The 19928-nt window shown below is 39.0% G+C and overlaps 1 protein-coding gene across 2 annotated transcripts in view; it reads left to right on the top strand.

The window, feature by feature from the left end:
- The first annotated feature begins 377 nt into the window (after positions 1-377).
- plekhg4 (pleckstrin homology domain containing, family G (with RhoGef domain) member 4) overlaps positions 378-19928 on the top strand; it is a 118458-nt gene continuing 98907 nt past the window's right edge. The window contains exon 1 of one of the 2 annotated variants that reach the window (XM_055232525.1): positions 378-529. In XM_055232525.1, the coding sequence (XP_055088500.1) occupies positions 527-529 (3 nt within the window). In that variant the 5' untranslated portion in view covers positions 378-526. The remainder of the gene's footprint in view (positions 530-19928) is intronic. The other variant, XM_055232526.1, reaches the window with a different exon arrangement.

Raw genomic sequence — 19928 nt, 5'->3', positions numbered from 1 at the left:
CCAAAGTCCCAACAGCAGTTGCCTCTTAGGATTGAACATAAGAATTGATTTAACCAACAGAAAGTTAGAAAATCAACAATGAAACAGAAACAGACAAGCAAATTAATCAACAGAAAACAAGCTAATGGAAAACTGTATAACTCTGTGTAAAAGTATTTTAAATATTCAGAAAACAGTACTCTGATTGGACCATGTATCAGACGACGTTATAAAATACATTTAAATGCTAGTATTGAGTAAAGTATTCGTCCCCTCACTGTTTATGTGAAATCTGCTTTAAAAATCCATTGCCCTGATATGCTGCAGTATTAGTGTTTGTCCAGCAGATGACGCTGTAGTGAGCAGCTTCCACAGTGGGCGTGTCTTTTGGGAGCAGAGGGTTGGACCGTGCGCTCCTCCACTGTGCGCGAATCAGTCTAATTTCAGACCTGACCGGGAGTGATCCACTACCAGCCTCTATCGGGGAAATACTGACAGAAAATGCACTTTAATAGGAATAAAACAAGACTCGACTGCGCCACAAGTCATGGTAGGAGCACTTTCAACTTTGTTTGCGCCAAGTTAAATTGAAGATGCGCTGAGTTTGCGTGCCGCTGGCAGCACATGGGCTCGCGCTGCAGAGTGGCAGGTTTGTTGTGGTGGGGGAGGGTTTGGCAAATGGTGTTGAGTTGCTCCGAAAGGTGTGATGATCCGCAAATAGTTTCAAAGTCAGTTAAATGTCTTTCTGTTGATATTATTTACAACGTTAGCATGCAAGTTACATTTTAATTTTAATACACATTTGGTCTACATATCTTTATATAGCCGTGTGAAAATGAACAGTATTTTTATGACAGGCATATTTAGACATTTAAAATATATATACTCTTATTACGCTTACGCTAATTTCGTTCCCGATTACCATGAAAAATAAATAAACTAAAAAATTGTTGAACTCACTTTAACGTTATGACAAAAACTTATGCTAGCATTTGAATATAACAAGTAATTCATGCTGCTAATTTACATGTCTGTTTTAGCTAACTTGGATTGCACAATTTAGCTAATATTCCAATGTGGCTTCATTCGGCTTCCATGGGCTTGTTTAAAGTCAGTTACAATTATAGATAGACCAATAAATCGGGCCGATATTTGCACTTTTTAGCGTATCTCCAGCATAGACTATGATCTCCAGCGGAGATCATAGGCTATGATAGGGTAGGTTGTTTAAGTCAACCAGCTGCCTAAAATGACCTAAAGTTTCATATGAACACTTCAGTGCAAAGAGAACACTGCGCTAAAGGTGACTCTTATCCAGTACATAAAACACGGTGGGAGATGAGTTTGTAATCTATAAAAAATGTGTATTTGGGGAAAAAATATCAAACTGCACTACATAATTGGGGATCAAATATTTGCAACTTGCTATGCTTATTTTTGTCCTAGGTTGTTGGCTAGGTTGTCTTACCTTTAAACAGAAGAAATTAAGTCTTTTTGTGGTTGCACAGAAAATTGTTATTACAGTATATCTGACCTAAAAACAGTGATGGAAGGTAAAGAATCAAAAGTAGTAAAGTACAGCACTGCAGTTACTGCAGTTTACATTTTAGGTACCTGTACTTTATTTAAGTATATTTTAAAGTGAATACTTTTTACTTTTACGTTACCTCATTTGAGAGCAGATTTCTGTGCTTTCTACTCCACTACATGTTTCAACAGGACTGAACAGTCAAATTATTTTTTATTAAATTTTGAAACCTGCTGAAAGGGTTGAGGCTTTATTTTTGAACATGTTCATAATTTCAGTAAACAAGAAAATATACAAAGGAAACCAGCTAGAAAAACTATTAATTAATTTGTTTCTGATGAACAAAATTCAGCACAAATCTTTATAAAAATCTATACATTTATGAGACCTCTAAATCTGCACAAAATACTTTTACTTATAGTCTTTTTAGTGCATTTTTAACTAGGTACTTTAATACTTTTACATTTTCGTAGGCTAGATTTTTTTCATGTGATAATTTGACTTGAGTATTTTCTGCTCCGGTATCTGTAGTTTTACTTAAGTAACAAGATTGAGTACTTCTTCCACAACTGCTTATAAATGAAGGCAAAGAGCCATATAACATTGCTGGTTAGGTCAGTGACCCAACTTATCATGTTTCTTTTTTGCATCTTTTCACACTGTTCTATTGCTTATGTATTAAGGAAAGGTCATAATCATGGGAAAATAACACAACTCAACCTTCTATTTTATTAAGTGAAACATGAAACATATTGTGAATCATCTCTGATGAGCATTGACAATTTCACAATTTCTTCAGCAATTATTGTGCAACTAGCTCAGGAAGAATGGCACGATTGTTTATAGATGTGATGTAATTAAGATTAGATAAAAAAGCATTGAACTGTTAACTTGTTCAAATGTGGGGACTACAAGCATGTTTAAAATCAGTTAAAATGCTACTGTGACTGTAGTAATGAGGAAAGAGCTGTTTGCTAGTGTAATTTTTAGACAAGATAACGGAATATTGTTTTTTAGTTTATTTGGATGACATGTTCAATATTCAATTATCAGTCCGATTTAACTGGAACTGATGGCACAGTTTAGGCAGCATTCACATTGCACACTGTATCAAAATTGGGACAAAACCTAGAACAAAACAACCAGGACTAGACTAGGCCCAGACTAGGCCTAGACTAGGCCCAGACCATGACTAAGCTAGGTTTACATCAGGACTAAAATGCGCTCAACCAGGACTAGACCAGGACCAAACCAAATACACATCAGGACCAAACTAGGACCAAACTAGGACCAAACTAGGACCAAACTAGGACCAACCTATGACCAGACCAGGACCAGACCAGGAATAGATCTGAACCAAACCAAGTCTACATCAGGACGAAACTGGGCTCAAACTAGGGCCAAGTGTGAAGAAGTGAACTTGAACCATTGACTGACTTGTAACTGCAGGTTTTTGGTTCACCTGTAGGCTATAGCTTTTATTTTTATACTCCACAATAGCATTTTGCAAAGCTACATTTCAACACATTTTTTACAAGGCTGTCAAAGAATCCAAAGTGTTTAAAAAATGTGGTCTGCAAAGAAAAACAGTTTTAGATGTAGGTCTGAATGAGCAGCTTTGTGCCTCATAAAAGATGATGACTCAGGGTTTGGGATTTAGGTCTTCTTGGTTTGGTTCCAGTTTGGAGCTTGTGAAACCAGGCGTCTGTCACACTGCAGCTGCGAGTGCCATACTGTTGTTTTTCTTTGGTTTGAAATTGGTTCAAACCGCAAGGACGTAGGTAATCCAACTCTACACTAGCTCTCACAAATGCACAAAATTTCAAACCTGACTGATTGAGAATAGACTGTAATTTCAATCTAAAATAGTAATAGTATTAGCTGTGGTGTGATTTTGGGAAAAAATAAAAATAAAAAATCATTGATCCGATACCACTGTTGATTTCTGCGGTTAATGCTACCGCTTACGCCTAGAGTGAGTTAAATGCAGACTGTGGAGGCATTGCAGACACTTTAAACATGCTAATAATGACAGAAAATACATTTGTGTTAGCTCTTTGATACCTTCATTTAGCCTTTGGCATGGATAACCAACACACCAGTGCTAACACGACAACAGCGCTAACATGGCAGCAGCGCTAACACAGACTTTGTTTTCTCTGCATAGCCCTGTGCTCCAAGGATGAGGTCTTTTTACAGGCCTCACTGTTGGTTTTATCGGTATCGGCAAGTACAGTAAAGCCAAGTATTGGTATGGGATCGGAACCAAAAAAAGGTATTGGAACAACATTAGCCTTAAGGTTAATTGGCTCATTTTAACCAATGCTATAGTGTAAGCCAAAAATGCTTTGTGGGCACATAAAACGCTTGCCAATTTCAGGTGCATCACTTTGAATTGCTAGCATTAGGCCCATTGTCGTCACAGCTTCTCTTGAACACTCTCTTTGGTTTGTCCACGGTTTAGTCTGGTTCTGGTCTGGGTCCAGGTCTCTGGTTGTCTCTGTTGTCTTTATGGTCCCAGTCGTTTTCTGAGCTGTTTAGGTTACTTTCTGAAACCTACAATCTGCTCATTACAGATGAGTGGAAGCAAACATAGTGATTTGCTCCGCACACGTTTTGCTAAAGTGATAATACTATAGCTCACTTAGACTGGCTCAGACTGCACACCAAAAACACAGAGTCAGGGTCAAATGCAAGGTCTACACAGTAATTAGCCAGGCATCCATATGATGTTTTCATTATTGTAAAGAGTTGTAAGCTTTAAGGTGGCCAATATATTGGATTTTTATTTATTTATTTTTATTTTTTATATACCTCATGTTCAAAATTTGCAAGTAATTTATAGTACAAAAGTAGATTGGCCATCACTATCTGTCAGAAAAGAACAACACTCACATTATAAAATGTATTTATGGGACTATGGCGATAGACTGACTCAATATCTCACTTGTTTGTTGAACTTTTAATCCAAGATCTCATGATTGTCTATATCTAAAAACTGGCAGCACTAGAAGTGAAATGGGGAAAAAAGCTTTTGGTTATTTTGCTTCTCAGAAATGGAATACATTAATGCCACTAATGCACTTTAATAATCTGGGGATAAACGTTAAAAACATTAGCAGATGTGATTATAAATGTTTGAAATGGACCTATGCAGGTATTTTGTTTGTTTGTTTTTGTTGTATAGTTTTGTATTTGAACAAGATGAAAAAGAATGTGGAGCTTTCACTGGGCTCTCTCTGTAGAAATAAAGATGAATGAAATAGAAAAAAAACAACCCCAAAATGCTGCAAAAACGTTGTTGCTGTCTTTCAAATAAGAGTTGAAAGTGTTTCTAGGTAATTACAGTCCTGTCATACATTTGCTTTGCTAACTTTAGCTTAGCTGGGGTGCCTGATTTTCAAAAAACAAAAGGAGAAAATCAAAATCCATCTTTCTTGCTCTAACAAACCCTTTGGCACATTGTACATTTACATCCATAAGTTTTTGTTCACTATAGCACAGTTGTCCCGATGACGCAAGTAAACAAGGTCTAAACTAAGACATAAGTGTAAAGCAGAAATTACATGTTTAATTAAGATCAATGAATCAAACTGCATTCAAGCTGCACTATATAACCTTTTCTGGTGGAGGCTCTCATAGAAATGTTGGTTGGTCTGTAATGCTCGACAATTTGGTATTAACCATTTTAATACCTGATCTCAAAAACATGCATTTTTACTGTGAGCAGTAATTGGCCTGGTGTGATCTCTGCTTGTCTGCTTTAAAATACCACCAGAGAAAATCCTTGGAAAAGATAGGCTCCACCTCTGGCTGCAAATCAATGTCAAACCCCAGTCCTTTTTGAGAATTCTTACTGCTGATGAATGGCTATGTTTGACCTCTGTACCATATTTCTTTGCAGTTGAAGTGGGACAGGTTTGACAGGCCAATTAGCATTAGAGTAATTAGCTTGTTTGTTTCTATGTTTGCTAATTTAGGCATGGAGGTGTAAAGTGAGACAGCCCCAGGGCTCTAGCATTCATACCACACATGGAAGCCAAAGTCAAGTTTAGTTTTCTGTATGTTTCACAAAAACCTCTACCTTTTTAAGCTCTGTAAGCACAGGTTCAGATTAGTGATGGTAAGTTTTGAAGTAGGAGGATATATTGGGGATTATCCTGATATTCACTAGGGTTGTGACGATATATGATAATATCGCTAATCACAATAAAAAAAGGTTCACAATTATCATTCTTGGCATTTTTTAATAATCGTGATCGTCGTGCACGATTATAATCGCCTTTACAGCACCAGACTGCCTCGTGTTTGCAGTTCAATACAATGTTTAGATGTTAGTTCTGGTGTTTGCCCACAAGGGGGGCCTCTGCCATAGCAATGACACTTGTTAGCTTCTGTGCCTATTGGGCAGCACAGTTATCACTGTCTGAACTATATTCTGCCAGATATCAACCATAAAGAAAGTCTGATCCGTAACTCTCTACAGGAACGTGCCAGAGTGCGCCTCACCCATGTGCATAGATGAGATGTTAATGTGTGCACATCTTATGTTTTTACAATAATGCAAACTGCAGAATAAAACAACAGCTTTCAATCAATAGACAAATGAAGTCCAAGTCATTCAGCTAAACACAAATGTGCCAGAGCACATGGTTCAAATGGGCTCTATGTGCACAGAAGCAATGATTACACTCGGTATATTTAACCTACAATTATGTCAGTAGCCGAATAAACCATGCTTACCGATCGAGAACAGCATCCAATCCATAAAAAAATAAGGTCCTCTACTTCTGAATCCACTGTGGAATCTTCACTCTTGCCACAAACCGCTCCAGGTCAAAGATGCCTCTAATATAACTTGTACAAACATTCACAGTGTCCTCGATCGCGTACTTCCTTTGTTTTGTCATGATTTCTGCATCCACTTGGCCGTGTCCCAATTCGCCAAAGTGCCCTTAAATACACCGTTCTCAGTGTTCGTCGAAGGGCACTTGCGTCACTTCTGGCGCAACAAGGAGTACACATTTTCGGCCGGGGACTTCGAATGGTGCATTTGACAAATTGGGACACAGCCTTCGTTTACGCACTTGTCAAGCTCGGTCTGTTTCATGGAAACCATGGCATGTGATACATCGTCATGTTCCGCTGCTCATTGGCTGTAAGGGGAAACGTCACTAAACGTGTGTAATGTAATTGTTTCATTCTACAAGGGGGAGAGAGGGGCATAAACTTTCATTCATCTGTAGCACTGATTCGCTTCAGTAACCCACAACCCCCATCTTATTGGCCAACATTGGTATCATTCAGAAGCTAACACGTGTGTTTAGCATTGAGGAAGAAAGTTGGCACTGTCAGAAGTTTATTATGCCTGAAATTGACAAAAGAATCACAAATTACGAATACTTTCCTGCAGCAGGTTGGACATGGAGGATTTAACTTATTTTGTGGACATAATTTCTTGACTGGATTATATTCTCTGGATCTGTACGGAACAAATGAGGCCAACTTTGTGTGAATATGTTGATGTTTGACAGAACCAGAGCCCTCAAAGGCAAGTGAAGTCCAAATAAAACATCTTTCCTGGCAGCACTGTGGTGATTGCAGGTGAAAATGGTTTGCATATTCAGAAAGATGAGCACCGTAGCTTTCATTTGATGTGTAGGTTGTTTCTGTGGGTGACGCAGAAGTATATGTACCTTGCTGTAGAGTTGTAAAGTAGGGGAACATTAACAAGTTAATAATTATCACGATAATATCATTAATTGCAATTATTTGGTCACAATAATTGTGACTCTAAATTTTAACATCATCCCATCCCTAATATTCACATTATGGCAATCGACCAGAATTGTGCTCATGTTTGTTTGGGTTGCCAGTTTGGTTTGGGTTCAAGTATCATGCCAAACTGCAATTTTCAATACTAAGGAACAGAGTCAATTGTCAATACTAATTCTGATACAATAATGATATTAAAAACACTCTTTAGAATTTGATTTTCAACATTAAATGGTAGTACTTTCTTCTATATTCCCCTTCTATATTCCCCACCTCTGTTTTAAATGGTAGAGGTTGGAACACTTTGAGTTTGTGTTTGTAGCATCACATTTTCAGTTAGATTCATGCTAAAGTGGAAATTTTAAAGCTGCACAATGTAACTTTTCTGGTGTGATCTGCCACCTTCTTATTTCCATGGAGATTTTAGCATTAAACATAAACATTCAGCTGTGTTTTTATTGCTTAAAAATACCTTGAGAAAACATGCTTTCTTATTACGAGCAGAGCCACCTCTCCACAGATCTGGTGGGTAACTTGTTTTTTTGGGTAATTGTTCCGTGATGATTTTGTTTACATTTTTACATTGTTTTGGCTGTGTATCTATGGATGTTTGGCACTACTGCTTCAAACATGGTGGATTTCCATGGTAACGGTCTATTTTTTTCCCCATACCGAGCTTTAGTAAATGTACTTAATGTTGCATGTATACTCTGGTTTTCTGAGCTTGTCCCTTGGAGGCAGAAGCAGGAGTCTAATTAACTTTGACTACCTGTTTTGAAGGGTGCAACCTGGGGCTGTCTGGTGTGGGCTCCGCGTATAAGGCTGTATTGTTGCGTACTGTAGCTTTATCTCCATAGCGACAGTATGTTTTTGTACATGACACTCATTGAAGTAGTGGGCGTGCTCTCTTGACTTTCTGACTACAGCCCAATGACAGGTCTAAGCCTGGACATGAACACATTACAAAATGTGCCTGACCGTGTACTTTTCACCAAATACAAATGACTCTGTTATTTGGTTTAGACAAAGGCTGGGGGCTGTTATTAGGAAATGTTTGTGTAAATGATACCTGTACTATGTGTACTTTCTTTTATTAAAGCAAGAGAGTAAGAGTCCTGGAGGTGGGCACTTTCTATCTGCACATTTCCATGATAGAGATAGACAACTAAGGAACCTTTGGAACACTGTCCATGGAGGTATATCAGTTTTGCCTTTAGAATGTTCAAGACAATTTAAGAACATCTCCACTAGGGATGTACCGATCCAGCTTTTTCCAGGCCCATACAGGTATTGATATTTTGACTTAAAGTACCTGCTGATACCTGATATTAGGCCTGTCACAATAAACAATTTTAAAGTTTGATATATTGCTGTAGTTAATATAGACAATAAACAATAATATTGAAACAAATTTATACCTCTGACACAAAAACCCAAGAGCAGATTTAAACCACAAATCTGTTCTAAATCTACAATCTCAGTCATGAGCTGCAATAAATAAACACACTACACTTTAGTTAGTAGTTTATCTGTACTGAGTCATAGAGGTTATTTATTCAACATTTTACAGCTTAAATCTGATCAACAGCCAAAGAAAAGGTGCTCATGATAAATATTGACCCCAAAACATATTGTTTCAGCTTTTGTATACTGAATCATAAGTAGATATAGTGAGTATTGTAACAGGTCTACCTGATAGTAACACACCAAACCAGTGTAGGACTGAAAATAGCACTTATTTCCTTAAAACACAGTGGGCTTATTCCATAGAGATCCAAATTTGATCAGTCTGATGTGAAGGAGAAATAACAGGTACAGAACAGTTTTACATCAATACAAGTTCAAACATTATGAGACGCTCTGGGGATAAAATCAGCCTATAAATCCTCTTATTACATCAAATTAAAGACCCAACCAGGATATCAGCTTAACAGTATCATGGACCCAATACCCGATTGAGCACATTTTTCAGTGTCAGCGTAAATACTTATACTTACTGATATCAGCATCGGTATCAGTTAGGCTAGGATAAACACTATATCGACTTATTGTTCAACACTTTTTAAGGGTCAGTATTTATCACTGGTTTTTCTTTGCATCACTGTTTTTTTTTCTTTCTTTTTGTTTTCTGTACTACAAAAGAGATTTGAGCTGTAGAATGCCATACCCTTTCATTCAGCTGTTTTTTAATATTTGTACATTTTCTTTTTGGGGGATATTTCTGATTTATGGTTTGAATATTATCTTTTGTCTAAATTGACTAAATTTACTTCAAAGTTTATCATGACAAACTTATATCGGTGCATCCCTATTCTTCATAGAAGTTGTCGACCCTTCAACAGAAAAGTTACAAATCAGATCTATGGCGAGTTAAGGCCCCTCACAGCAAGAGTGCATGTTTTTCAAAGTTTTTAAGTACAAGAAAAATGGACTAAAATAAAGGCATTTACTTCATTACCTATGTGTTTGTCCCAGTGGAGCTTTAAGGAGAACCTTAATGTTATTGCCACTTAGTTTTTTATTGATTTTTTTTTTTTTTTTTTTTTTTTTTTTGCGATATTGTGTGCAGCCCTCAACGCTAGCTCTTAGGTTGTGTTGACTGATAGTAGCTTGTTCAGTAGCACATGCACTAGTCTGTCCAGATGGCTGATTTACATGGTCTGTGATGTTTTTCCATTGTTTTTATGACACGGCCGTAAAGCGCAACCGCTGCCTTTGTGCAAGTCCATCACTGTTGACCTCATGTGTAACCTTCAGCCCATCCCACCAGACTAACATTGATTTGCACACATTCCATGGCTTTTACTGGATTTTTTTGTCAAATGAGAGCCTTTTACACCCTCCACTAAGTACTTACTGCACACACTGCTTTATCGACATTTTGGTGCATATTTTGTGGGCACATTTTGGCTTAAGGATGTATTTAGTTTTGTCTGCCATGCTTTTCATTTATGAAGATATGACTGGAATTTCACATATGAATAAATAGCAGATGGCTGAGAGCGCATGTTTGTAGCCTGATGGAGGAAGGTTTCATGTAAACAAAAAAAAAAAAGTAATCTTATACAACAGAATAGGCTTGTCAGAACTATAAAAAATCAAATACGAATCCATAGTAAAACTAATCGAAACTAGATAGTCATTTGAGCAGGTGAACATACTGGAAAAAATCACATTGAGTCTTATCAGATCAAATTTTAAGATGCCATTCTAAGATAAAGTACAGTTATTTTGTATATGAAATTTCCATTTCAATATCAAGGAATTAAGTATCATGACAACACTACAACAGTACAAAAACAGTATATTAGTTGGCAGGTACAGTGGGTACGGAAATATCCAGACCCCCTTAAATTTTTCACTCTGTTATATTGCAGGAATTTGCTAAAATCATTTAAGTTCATTTTTGTTTGATTATACTGTTTGGACTTGATTAGGAAGGCTACAAACCTGTATATATAAGACCTTACAGCTCACAGTACATGTCAGAGCAAATGAGCTCAGAGACAGAATTGTGGCAAGGCACAGATCTGGCCAAGGTTACAAAAAAAATTCTGCTGCACTTAAAGTTCCTAAGAGCACAGTTGCCTCCATTAACTTTAAATGGAAGAGTTTTGGGATGACTTACCCTTCCTAGAGCTGGCCGTTCGGCCAAACTGAGCAATCGGGGAAGAAGAGGCTTGGTGAGAGAGGTAAAGAAGAACCCGAAGATCACTGTGGCTGAGCTCCAGAGATGTAGTCGGGAGATGGGAGAAAGTTCTAGAAAGTCAACCATTACTGCAGCCCTCCACCAGTCGGGGCTTTATGGCAGAGTGGCCCGAGTGGCCTCAACTGCAGGGACAGGACGACTGGTTGCAATCGAAGCAAAGATGAACGCGGACAAGTACAGGGATATCTTGGGCGAAAACCTTCTCCAGAGTGCTCAAGACCTCAGATTGGACCGAAGGTTCACCTTCCAACAAGACAATGACCTTAAGCACACAGCTAAAATAACGAAGGAGTGGCTTCAGGACAACTCTAACTGAATGGCCCAGCCAGAGCTCTGACATAAACCCATTTGAGCATCTCTGGAGAGACCTGAAAATGGCTGTCCACCAAGGTTCATCATCCAACCTGGCAGAACTGGAAAGGATCTGCAAGGAGGAATGGCAGAGGATCTCCAAATCCAAGTGTGAAAAACTTGTTTCATCATTCGCAAAAAGACTCATGGCTTTTTTTTAGCTCAAAAGGGTGCTTCTACTAAATACTGAGCAAAGGGTCTGAATACTTATTTTTCTTGTTTTGTCTGATTTTTCCTGTTGTTTGATTTTCCTGTTTGTTTTTGTGTGTAGGCAGCACAGTGGCTGAGTGGCAACACTCATGCCTTACAGCAAGAAGGTTTGGTTCGATCCCCGGGTCGCCCAGGCCTTTCTGTGTGGAATTTTGCATGTTTCTCCACGTGTCTGGAACGCCCTTCGAGACAACTGTTGTTGTGATTTTGGGCATTACAAAAATAAAATGAATGAAAATGAACTTATGGCCATGTGATATTTCAGTTTTTTTTTTATAATTCTGCAGAAATTTCAATCAGTCAATATGGGGTGCTGTGTGTATTTTAGCAAATGGCTGCAATATAACAAAAAGAAATTTAAGGGCGTCTGAATACTTTCCGTACCCACTGTATATCGGGCTGATATTTGCACTTTTTACCGTATCAGCTGTCAACCTTAAATCTCCAGTGCAGGCCGATATTTCATTTTGGCTTTAACTAGCTGCCTAAATAATACACATAAAGCTTTACTTGAACATAAAGAAAAAGAGCTGTGGGTGAGTCTGTAGTAAAATTCCATTACATAATAAAAAAAATATATATACATTATACAAAATAGGCCTTACATATTGGCTCAAACATATAGGCAGAGCTTATCAGCCATCTGGATTCTACAGTATCAGTATTGGCATTGGCCATGAAAACACCCATATCGATCTCTAAATCACTGTAATTGTTGTAAATGATATTGATTTCAATGAATCCAAATGATTGTAATTAGAATTTTGTACATAATCTAGGAAATTCACAAAAGAAGAAAAAATTGAAACACCTTGGGAGCATAGACCTCTACCAAGACAATGGTAACAGTGGCTGTCTTGAACTCTACACACAAATTTGAATAGAAAATAATTACGTTTTGGTTTATGTTGGTTAGTTAAAGGCGCTGTACATGATTTTTACAGTTTTACAAATGTGCAAAACAGAAGATAAATGGTTTGCAAAAGTTCAAAGTTATTCCTCACTTACCTGATGCATTCCTAACATCCTTTTCAAGGATTTTCACAACTTTCTCAGGCCAAAGTAGAGTCACTGTAACGTTAACAGCAACAACTAGCGCACTAACAGCGTACCAGCACTTACTTGCTGGTTCACAGACAATAAAAACTATGTATAAATTCATGCAGACAGCACACTGTGATCTCATTCTGCTTTTACAATATATCTGTACTGGGGGATTGCACATTTGACGTAGGTCGAGCCCCTTTCAATTCAATTCAATTCATTTATTTTTGTAACGCCCAAAATCACAACAACAGTTGTCTCGAAGGGCGTTCATGTTTTGGTTGATGGGGGAAACCGGAGTACCCGGAGGAAACCCATCCAGACACGGGGAGAAACATGCAAAACTCCACACAGAAAGGCCTGGGCGACCCGGGGATCGAACCAAACCCTCTTGCTGTGAGGCATGAGTGTTGCCACTCAGCCACTGTGCTGCCTACACACAAAAACAAAACAACAGGAAAAATCAGACAAAACAAGAAAAATCGGCCAGGCGAGGAGGAGGAAGACCAGGCTTTAAGTTCTATAGTGATGTCTTTAAGCACAGAACTAAATGTAAACAGTGATTGAAACATGAAAAAAATATGGAGGTAATAGTCTCATGTTGTGACAGATGGCTGCTGGTTTTGTTAACTCTTGCATTTTCAAGGAGCCCCACAGTGCCTTTAATCCATGTAAGGAGATTAAAGTGGTTCATTGTTCCTGAAAACCAGCTATGACTTATTAGTGCTTCAACAGTATATTAACCCTTTAAGGACTGAGCACACTATGGGCCAGTATAGGTCACCTAGACTTTTATATTTTTGTTAGCCATAAAAATCATATTAAAGGAAGTATCAGAATTTACTGCATTTTTTCACACATCTACTTCTATTTTACACTTTCATCCGTATTTTTTCTTTTACGCATCGAATAAATGACAGGGAAAATCCCCGCAGCACCCGCGCTCTCATTCGTCACCTTCGCGGAGCAACAGAGGCAGATTACCGTAACTGACGGAAAAATATTTAAATAGCCCCGTGCCTCCGCTTTGAGACGCCATTTGAATTTACATGAGAGCAGGACTGGTTGCGGAGTTACGATGCTGGAAAGTCCGCATCCGCGTGCTATCGCCGACGATAGGATCCGACGCTATAGGGTTAACTACTGATGAAACACTTCGAAAACATTGGCTCTGTTTCACAAAGCAGGTTGAACTAAGCGTGGGTTTAATTCATGAGTCAGAGTTATCCCACTCAGACAGAGACAACTCAGAGTTTACCATTTCAGAAAACAGGTTTGGAGCAGAGTCGGACCACTCAGCTTCTTCACTTTGAGTTTAGCTGAGGAGAAATGCCATGATCAATGGATCCCAGAAGAGAGGATTCACCATGGCAACGGTAAATCAGAGGAGGGACAGGAGTCATGTGACTGTGGACAGGTTAAATTCAGATTTGATATTAAAAAGGGATTTTAAGTAATAATGTAATGAAAAAATTGTGTGATGCATTAAAACACATGATTTATTTATTTATTTACCACACTTTAAACTTTAATTATACAACGTTTTTTTTTATTTTCTGTGAGCCAGGAAGTAAGGCTAGTGCACTATTAGCTAGTTAGATAGTTTTGTGACCGAGGAATACGTTTGCACCGCTGCAAACTGTTTTTAAATGAATTACAATTTTTCATATTTTTAAGATGGGCACAGGTGTTTGAGATGTTGCGTTAGATGTTGAACAGTCAGACATGACTTTCCCATAGACGATGCTGAAGAAGTTACAGCCTACAGCGAGTCTCATCTTGTGTAATTATAGTTCTATGTGTCTTATTTTGACATTTGATGAACACAAACTTTTCAGAGATAAGTTTCAATGTTAGTGCTGTATCTCTGCCCCGACGTGTCTTCAGACTGTGCCATATGTTTTCAGACAGGCTGTAGGTCAAACTGAAGCATTGTTCAGACTGTTGGAGGTTGCATTCGGCTGCCATTAGACTGCAAGGACAAAATTCCAGCTGAAGAATGTTCTCCATGTCCCTGAAATGCCACTGATATGAAAAGTATTTTAATTAATTAATTTTTTTCCTCGTAAACAGCCATATTTGTTTTGACACGGACAGATCTGCGTGTCCCTGATTGGCTAATTCACCTGTCAGTCACCCCCATCTGAATTCTGAGAGATTCACCAGTGACCAGACTCACGTGTTGTAGTGTGTATTCTGAATCCCAGGCAGACTTCTTGATAAATCCCTACTTTGTGATCAAGAATGCAATCAGTGGCTATTGTATTTAACTGAGTAAGTAATCATGTAAATAAAAGTTAAGTAGGTTAGTGAGTCAGGAGTAAGGAAATCTATGACTTAATAAACAATTAACTTTTAGTAGTAATTTAAAGATCCGATATTACTAACTTGACAACTGGAGTTGTGTTTTGTTTCATTCACACATGCTTAAGTAACCCTTTATTATTAGTCTGTCTACATCCCCAAAGCTCAAAATGATCTGTTCAACCCTGTGATGTCATGAAGTGATAGTTTTCACGTTAACAGCTACCTTTTACCTTTAGTTCAGTAGCGCTCATCCAGATGATTCTAGTTTAAAGTTTAAAAAACACCGTAGAGTGTTTTTCTTTGACAGAAGAACTCGGCCTAAATATGCAGGGTTCGAACCGCCACCACCCCTTTCGAATCAGTGAACAAACACTGCCTACTCAGCTACTGTAATTTAATACCGTCCAGTCCTAATGACAAATTATTCAAAAAATTACAACATGTCAACTTATTAAAATAAAAATAAATAAGTAAATAAACAACAATTACAGATTTTATATTCTGACACTGCAAGTACAGCCAATATATGCCAAAATGTAGTATTATTTTAAGTAAAAAAAAAAAAAGTTAGCCTCCCAAGTAAACGTACGCCAAATATATTTTTTTCACAACTAAACAAAACATCGTGTTATTGCCTCATAGCTTTGCCTGTACTGAAGTGTATGGATGATGCAGTGATGGTTCAGATAAGAGTCTCTAGTTGTACTTGACAGAACTCTTCCTCTGTGACTGTGCGCCTGTGTTTGGACTTGTTTGGACGGGAGGAAGGGGGTGGAATGTGTCCATGATGGAGGAAGCTCAGAGCTCCTGTTCACAATACACATCTACACACAACAGGTATTCGCACACATCCAAACATGTGTGCCAAGTGTCAGTGTGCTGTATGCAGGAGGGAACACTATATGGCTGTGGGGATGGGGCTTTCAAAACAGTCTTGAGTCATGAGTTGTAACAGAATAGATTTACAATAGAGTGTTATGTCATTTACATGGTTGCAGTACAGGGCAGCAGTGGACTCCCTGTGTATCCCTTCAACTCAAAGCCAAGAATGAAAAACAGAACAACCCGAGTTCTAAGTTTTGTTTTTTTGCTGATACTGACACCGCATATTTTTTAGGTATAGGTAAGTACTCAGACCAAATCACCAACCCGATACCATTCTTTTTGGCTAATGCTACTGCTAACACTCAGAGAAGGTTGCATTCAGACTGTGGAGGCTCAACAGACCGAAAAGACATTTATGTTAGCTCTTTGATGCCTTCATTTAACTTTTGTGGTGGACACTGAAGTTGGCAAAATCACTACGGAGAGTGCAACCCGACAACAAGGCTAACAGGATAGCAGCGCTAACAGGGCAGCAGCACTAACTTGGACTTTGTTACGTCTTCATAATTATCCATAATTAGCTACTCAGACAATTTTCTGTGTGATGGCTCCCAAATTCTGTTGCTTTTTTATAAAATGGATCGAGAGTTTGAATTTGTATTGGCCCCTTTTGCTTTACAGCACAGGGCAAGTTTATTTGTAAGGCACAATTCATACACAAGGTAATTCAAAGTGCTTTACAGAATAAGAAAGACATTAAATTAACACAAATCAAAACATGAATAATCACAATTAATCATCATAAAATTACCATTAAAACAGAAGAGTGCAAAATAAATAACTTTCAGCCATATGCACAGCTAAACAGAACAGTTTTGAGCCTGGATTTAAACTTTGTCAAAGTAGAGGCCTGTCTCACATCTTCAGGAAGACTGTTCCAGGTTTTAGCTGCAGAAAACTGAAATGCTGATTCTCCATGTTTAGTCCTGACTGGGCACCAGCAGGAGGCCAGTCCCTGAAGTCCAAGATGGTTCATATGGCACTAACATGTCAGAGATGTACTTTGGTGCCAGGCCATGGAGAGAGTACACAAGTAGAGCTGCTTTAAAGTCTATTCTTTGAGCTACAGGAAGCCAGTGCAACGACCTGAGCTCAGGACTTATGTGCTCGTACTTCCTGGTTCTAATCAGGACCCGAGCAGCAGCGTTCTGGATGTGCTGCGGCTGCTTTAACGCACATTTGGAGAGCACAAGGGGTGTGAAATTCTGTCTAGTCTTTATTTTCTGCTACATTTTCTGTTTGAGGTCTGACACATAATCTGGAACCTGCAACTATCCACAATTTAAAGTGGTTGTACCTTCTTTTTTATCCATGTATTTGACCAGTACAGATATATTGTATAAGCAGCTCATGAGGTTAAAATAAGTCTGCTGTGTACTGGATCTAATTAAAGCATTTTATTATCTGATCATTTCAAAGTGCACTGTTAGCCTGCTAGTTGTTGTGCAGATTATTGTGACTCACTCTGGCCTCTGAAAGTTGTGAAAAGTGCTTAGGAACTCATTGTGGTGAATAATTAGGATGCTCAGAATAACTTTAGACCACTGCAAATGTTTCAAATGAACTAGTCCTGTTTTTCACATTTTTACCCGTGGCCCTGACTCTTCAGCACTCTCGTGCTCTCGCTCACTGCCTCAGAACTGGCTGGAGACCTGTCCATTGTAATATGCCTTTATCACAGAGATCGACCAAAGTTTAGATTGCAATTTTTGGCCCAGCCCTGTGTAGAGACTATATTTTCTGTGACTATCGATTACAGAGGGATGAGCTCAATTTTGTGTGAGGTTGTTTACATGCAGCCAACTTCCCATGCCCCCTCCTGTGCCGTCTTCTCCTGCCCCTTTCCCTGCCCTTTCCCTTGCCTCATCCCTTGCCTCGTGCCTTACCTTGTCCCTTGCCCCGTCCCCTGCCCCCTTCCCCTGCCCCGTCCCCTGCCCCGTCCCCTGCCCCGTCCCCTGCCCCGTCCCCTGCCCCGTCCTCTGCCCCATCCTCTGGCCCATCCCCAGGCCCTTCCCCTGCGCTCCTCCCCTGCCCTCTTCTTGGCTCTGTCCCAGTGACCCACTGGGCTGAAGCTGCTGCCTGTGTTTTGCTCTGCTCTGGGGTTTATGTATCAGAGGAGCAGGGCTTGACAGCATCTGCTCCACACATCCACCGGAACCTCCATTATCTGTGTAAAAGGACCCCAGACAAGGCGTGACATGCAACAAAGATGTCCATTAGACACACTGAGGCTCCCTCCTGCTCTGAAAAGCTGAAATCCATCTGACAGTTTTGGAGGAAGAGTATTGTATGGGCATTGAAATTACAATCTTCTGACAGACATCACAATTGCATCTGCATTGTATTTGTAAGAAGACTGTGGTGTATTTGGATTTGTGAGACATGGCTCAATGGAGTTAAGATACTGCTGTTCACTTCACTGAACAATTCACTGTCAATGCTTTGCCACAGTATTGCATTAAACTTGACAGTCTCCAATCAGAAAATGTTGCTCGGGTAGATCTGTGGATGCATGTGTTTTGGGCCAATATATCGGGAAGATTTTTATTATTTTCCCCTAATCACGTACTTTAAATTTACTACAAACTACCCTTAATCTGTATTAAATATTATTGTTCTATAGAATGTTGTGATGCCATCTGAAACCCAGCAGTCCCTTACACCTGTTATGTAATGTTAATGATCCTTGCCAAAACGTACAAAATGCCAATGACTAAAGAATATCCTTTTATTACATTCACTGATACCCTCATTAAAATACTGGGTATTCTTCCAAAGACTCAGGTTGTCTTAAGCAGCATTTCCTTCTTGGTTACATTTGGAGCTGATGTTGCCAGGATGATAGAGTCCTGAGGCAGCGGATGTCCACAATGCTCCTCTTGTGTCAGACGCTTGTTCTTTGGTTCCTGTGTTTTTCTCTTGAGCTCATTTTGAAAACCCTGTCATCCTCTGCTCGTCTGTGTGAAATCTGAATCTGTGCCCCCCCCACCCCACATCCCCTGCCCCCCTCTGCCCCCACGTCCGCTCTGAGAAAACATCCCCTTCGCCAAGTGGACACGCCCGTCACCTCAACCCAATGCTCACTCCCCCGGGAACAACCAAATGTATCTGTCTGACCCACTTAAACAGAAGGGGAAGTATCTAAATACACACTCCAAATATCCATACTGAGATGAATATTCAAAAGATAGATTTAGGGTTATTGATTGGCACCAAAAGCTTTAGTTTCTATCTGAATATACCCCCCCCCCCTTTCCCGCCATAAATTGTAAAATCCGCACTTTAACAAATGGAGTTGCTGTGTGCTGTCTGCGCTGTATAGATTGCAGATAGCCTTGTCATGATAACACATTTTGAAGTTCGATATATTGATGGAGTAAACATAGATGGTAAACGATAATATTGAAACTCATTTATGCCACTGACACTGAACAACCCAAGAGCAGATTTAATCCACAAAAACTATTCTGAATCGTTAAATTGTTAAAAAAAATCATGAGCTGCTATAAATAATCAGTAGAATGAAGATTTAGTTAAATTTTTATGACTTTAATCTTATCATATAGCCAAAAAATACCAAAAAAGAAAAGAACACAGGATAAATATTGACCCCAAAAATATTGTTCCAGCTTTCAAATACTGAACAATAAGTGGATATAGTCATTATCGTGACAGGTCTATTTGTAAACCGACAGGGCCTTGTGTGTTGTGTGAGTGTGTTGCTATCAATTTGAACTTGTTGGCAGAGTTCACCTCACCCTTTGAAATAGCTGTTCTAAAGCTGTGCAAACGCCTACAAATGCATGCGAATACTAGCCATGTATCTAAATGCAGCATGGCGGCTGAGTGGTTGTCACTCTCACATCACAACAAAAAGGTTTCTAGTTTGGCTCCTGGGACTTTCTGTGTGGAGTTTGCATATTTCTGCTTGTGTCTGGGTTCATTACCAGGCAGATGACACTGTGACATTGCAGGATGGATCAATGCAGAGGACAGATTTCCCAAATTGGAACTTTGAATAGTTCAATACCTACGTCATAGTTTAAGAATCTGCATCCCAATCTTTTAGATATGATATTGAAATTTTTCATTGAACCACTAATGTTCGGGTTTGTGGGTGAATGCTCTAACCGCTGAGCC

Source organism: Periophthalmus magnuspinnatus, chromosome 3, assembly GCF_009829125.3.
Source record: "Periophthalmus magnuspinnatus isolate fPerMag1 chromosome 3, fPerMag1.2.pri, whole genome shotgun sequence".
NCBI lineage: Eukaryota > Metazoa > Chordata > Actinopteri > Gobiiformes > Gobiidae > Periophthalmus > Periophthalmus magnuspinnatus.
The sequence above is the reverse complement of the archived record's forward strand: the minus strand, read 5'-3'. Positions and strand labels throughout refer to the sequence as shown.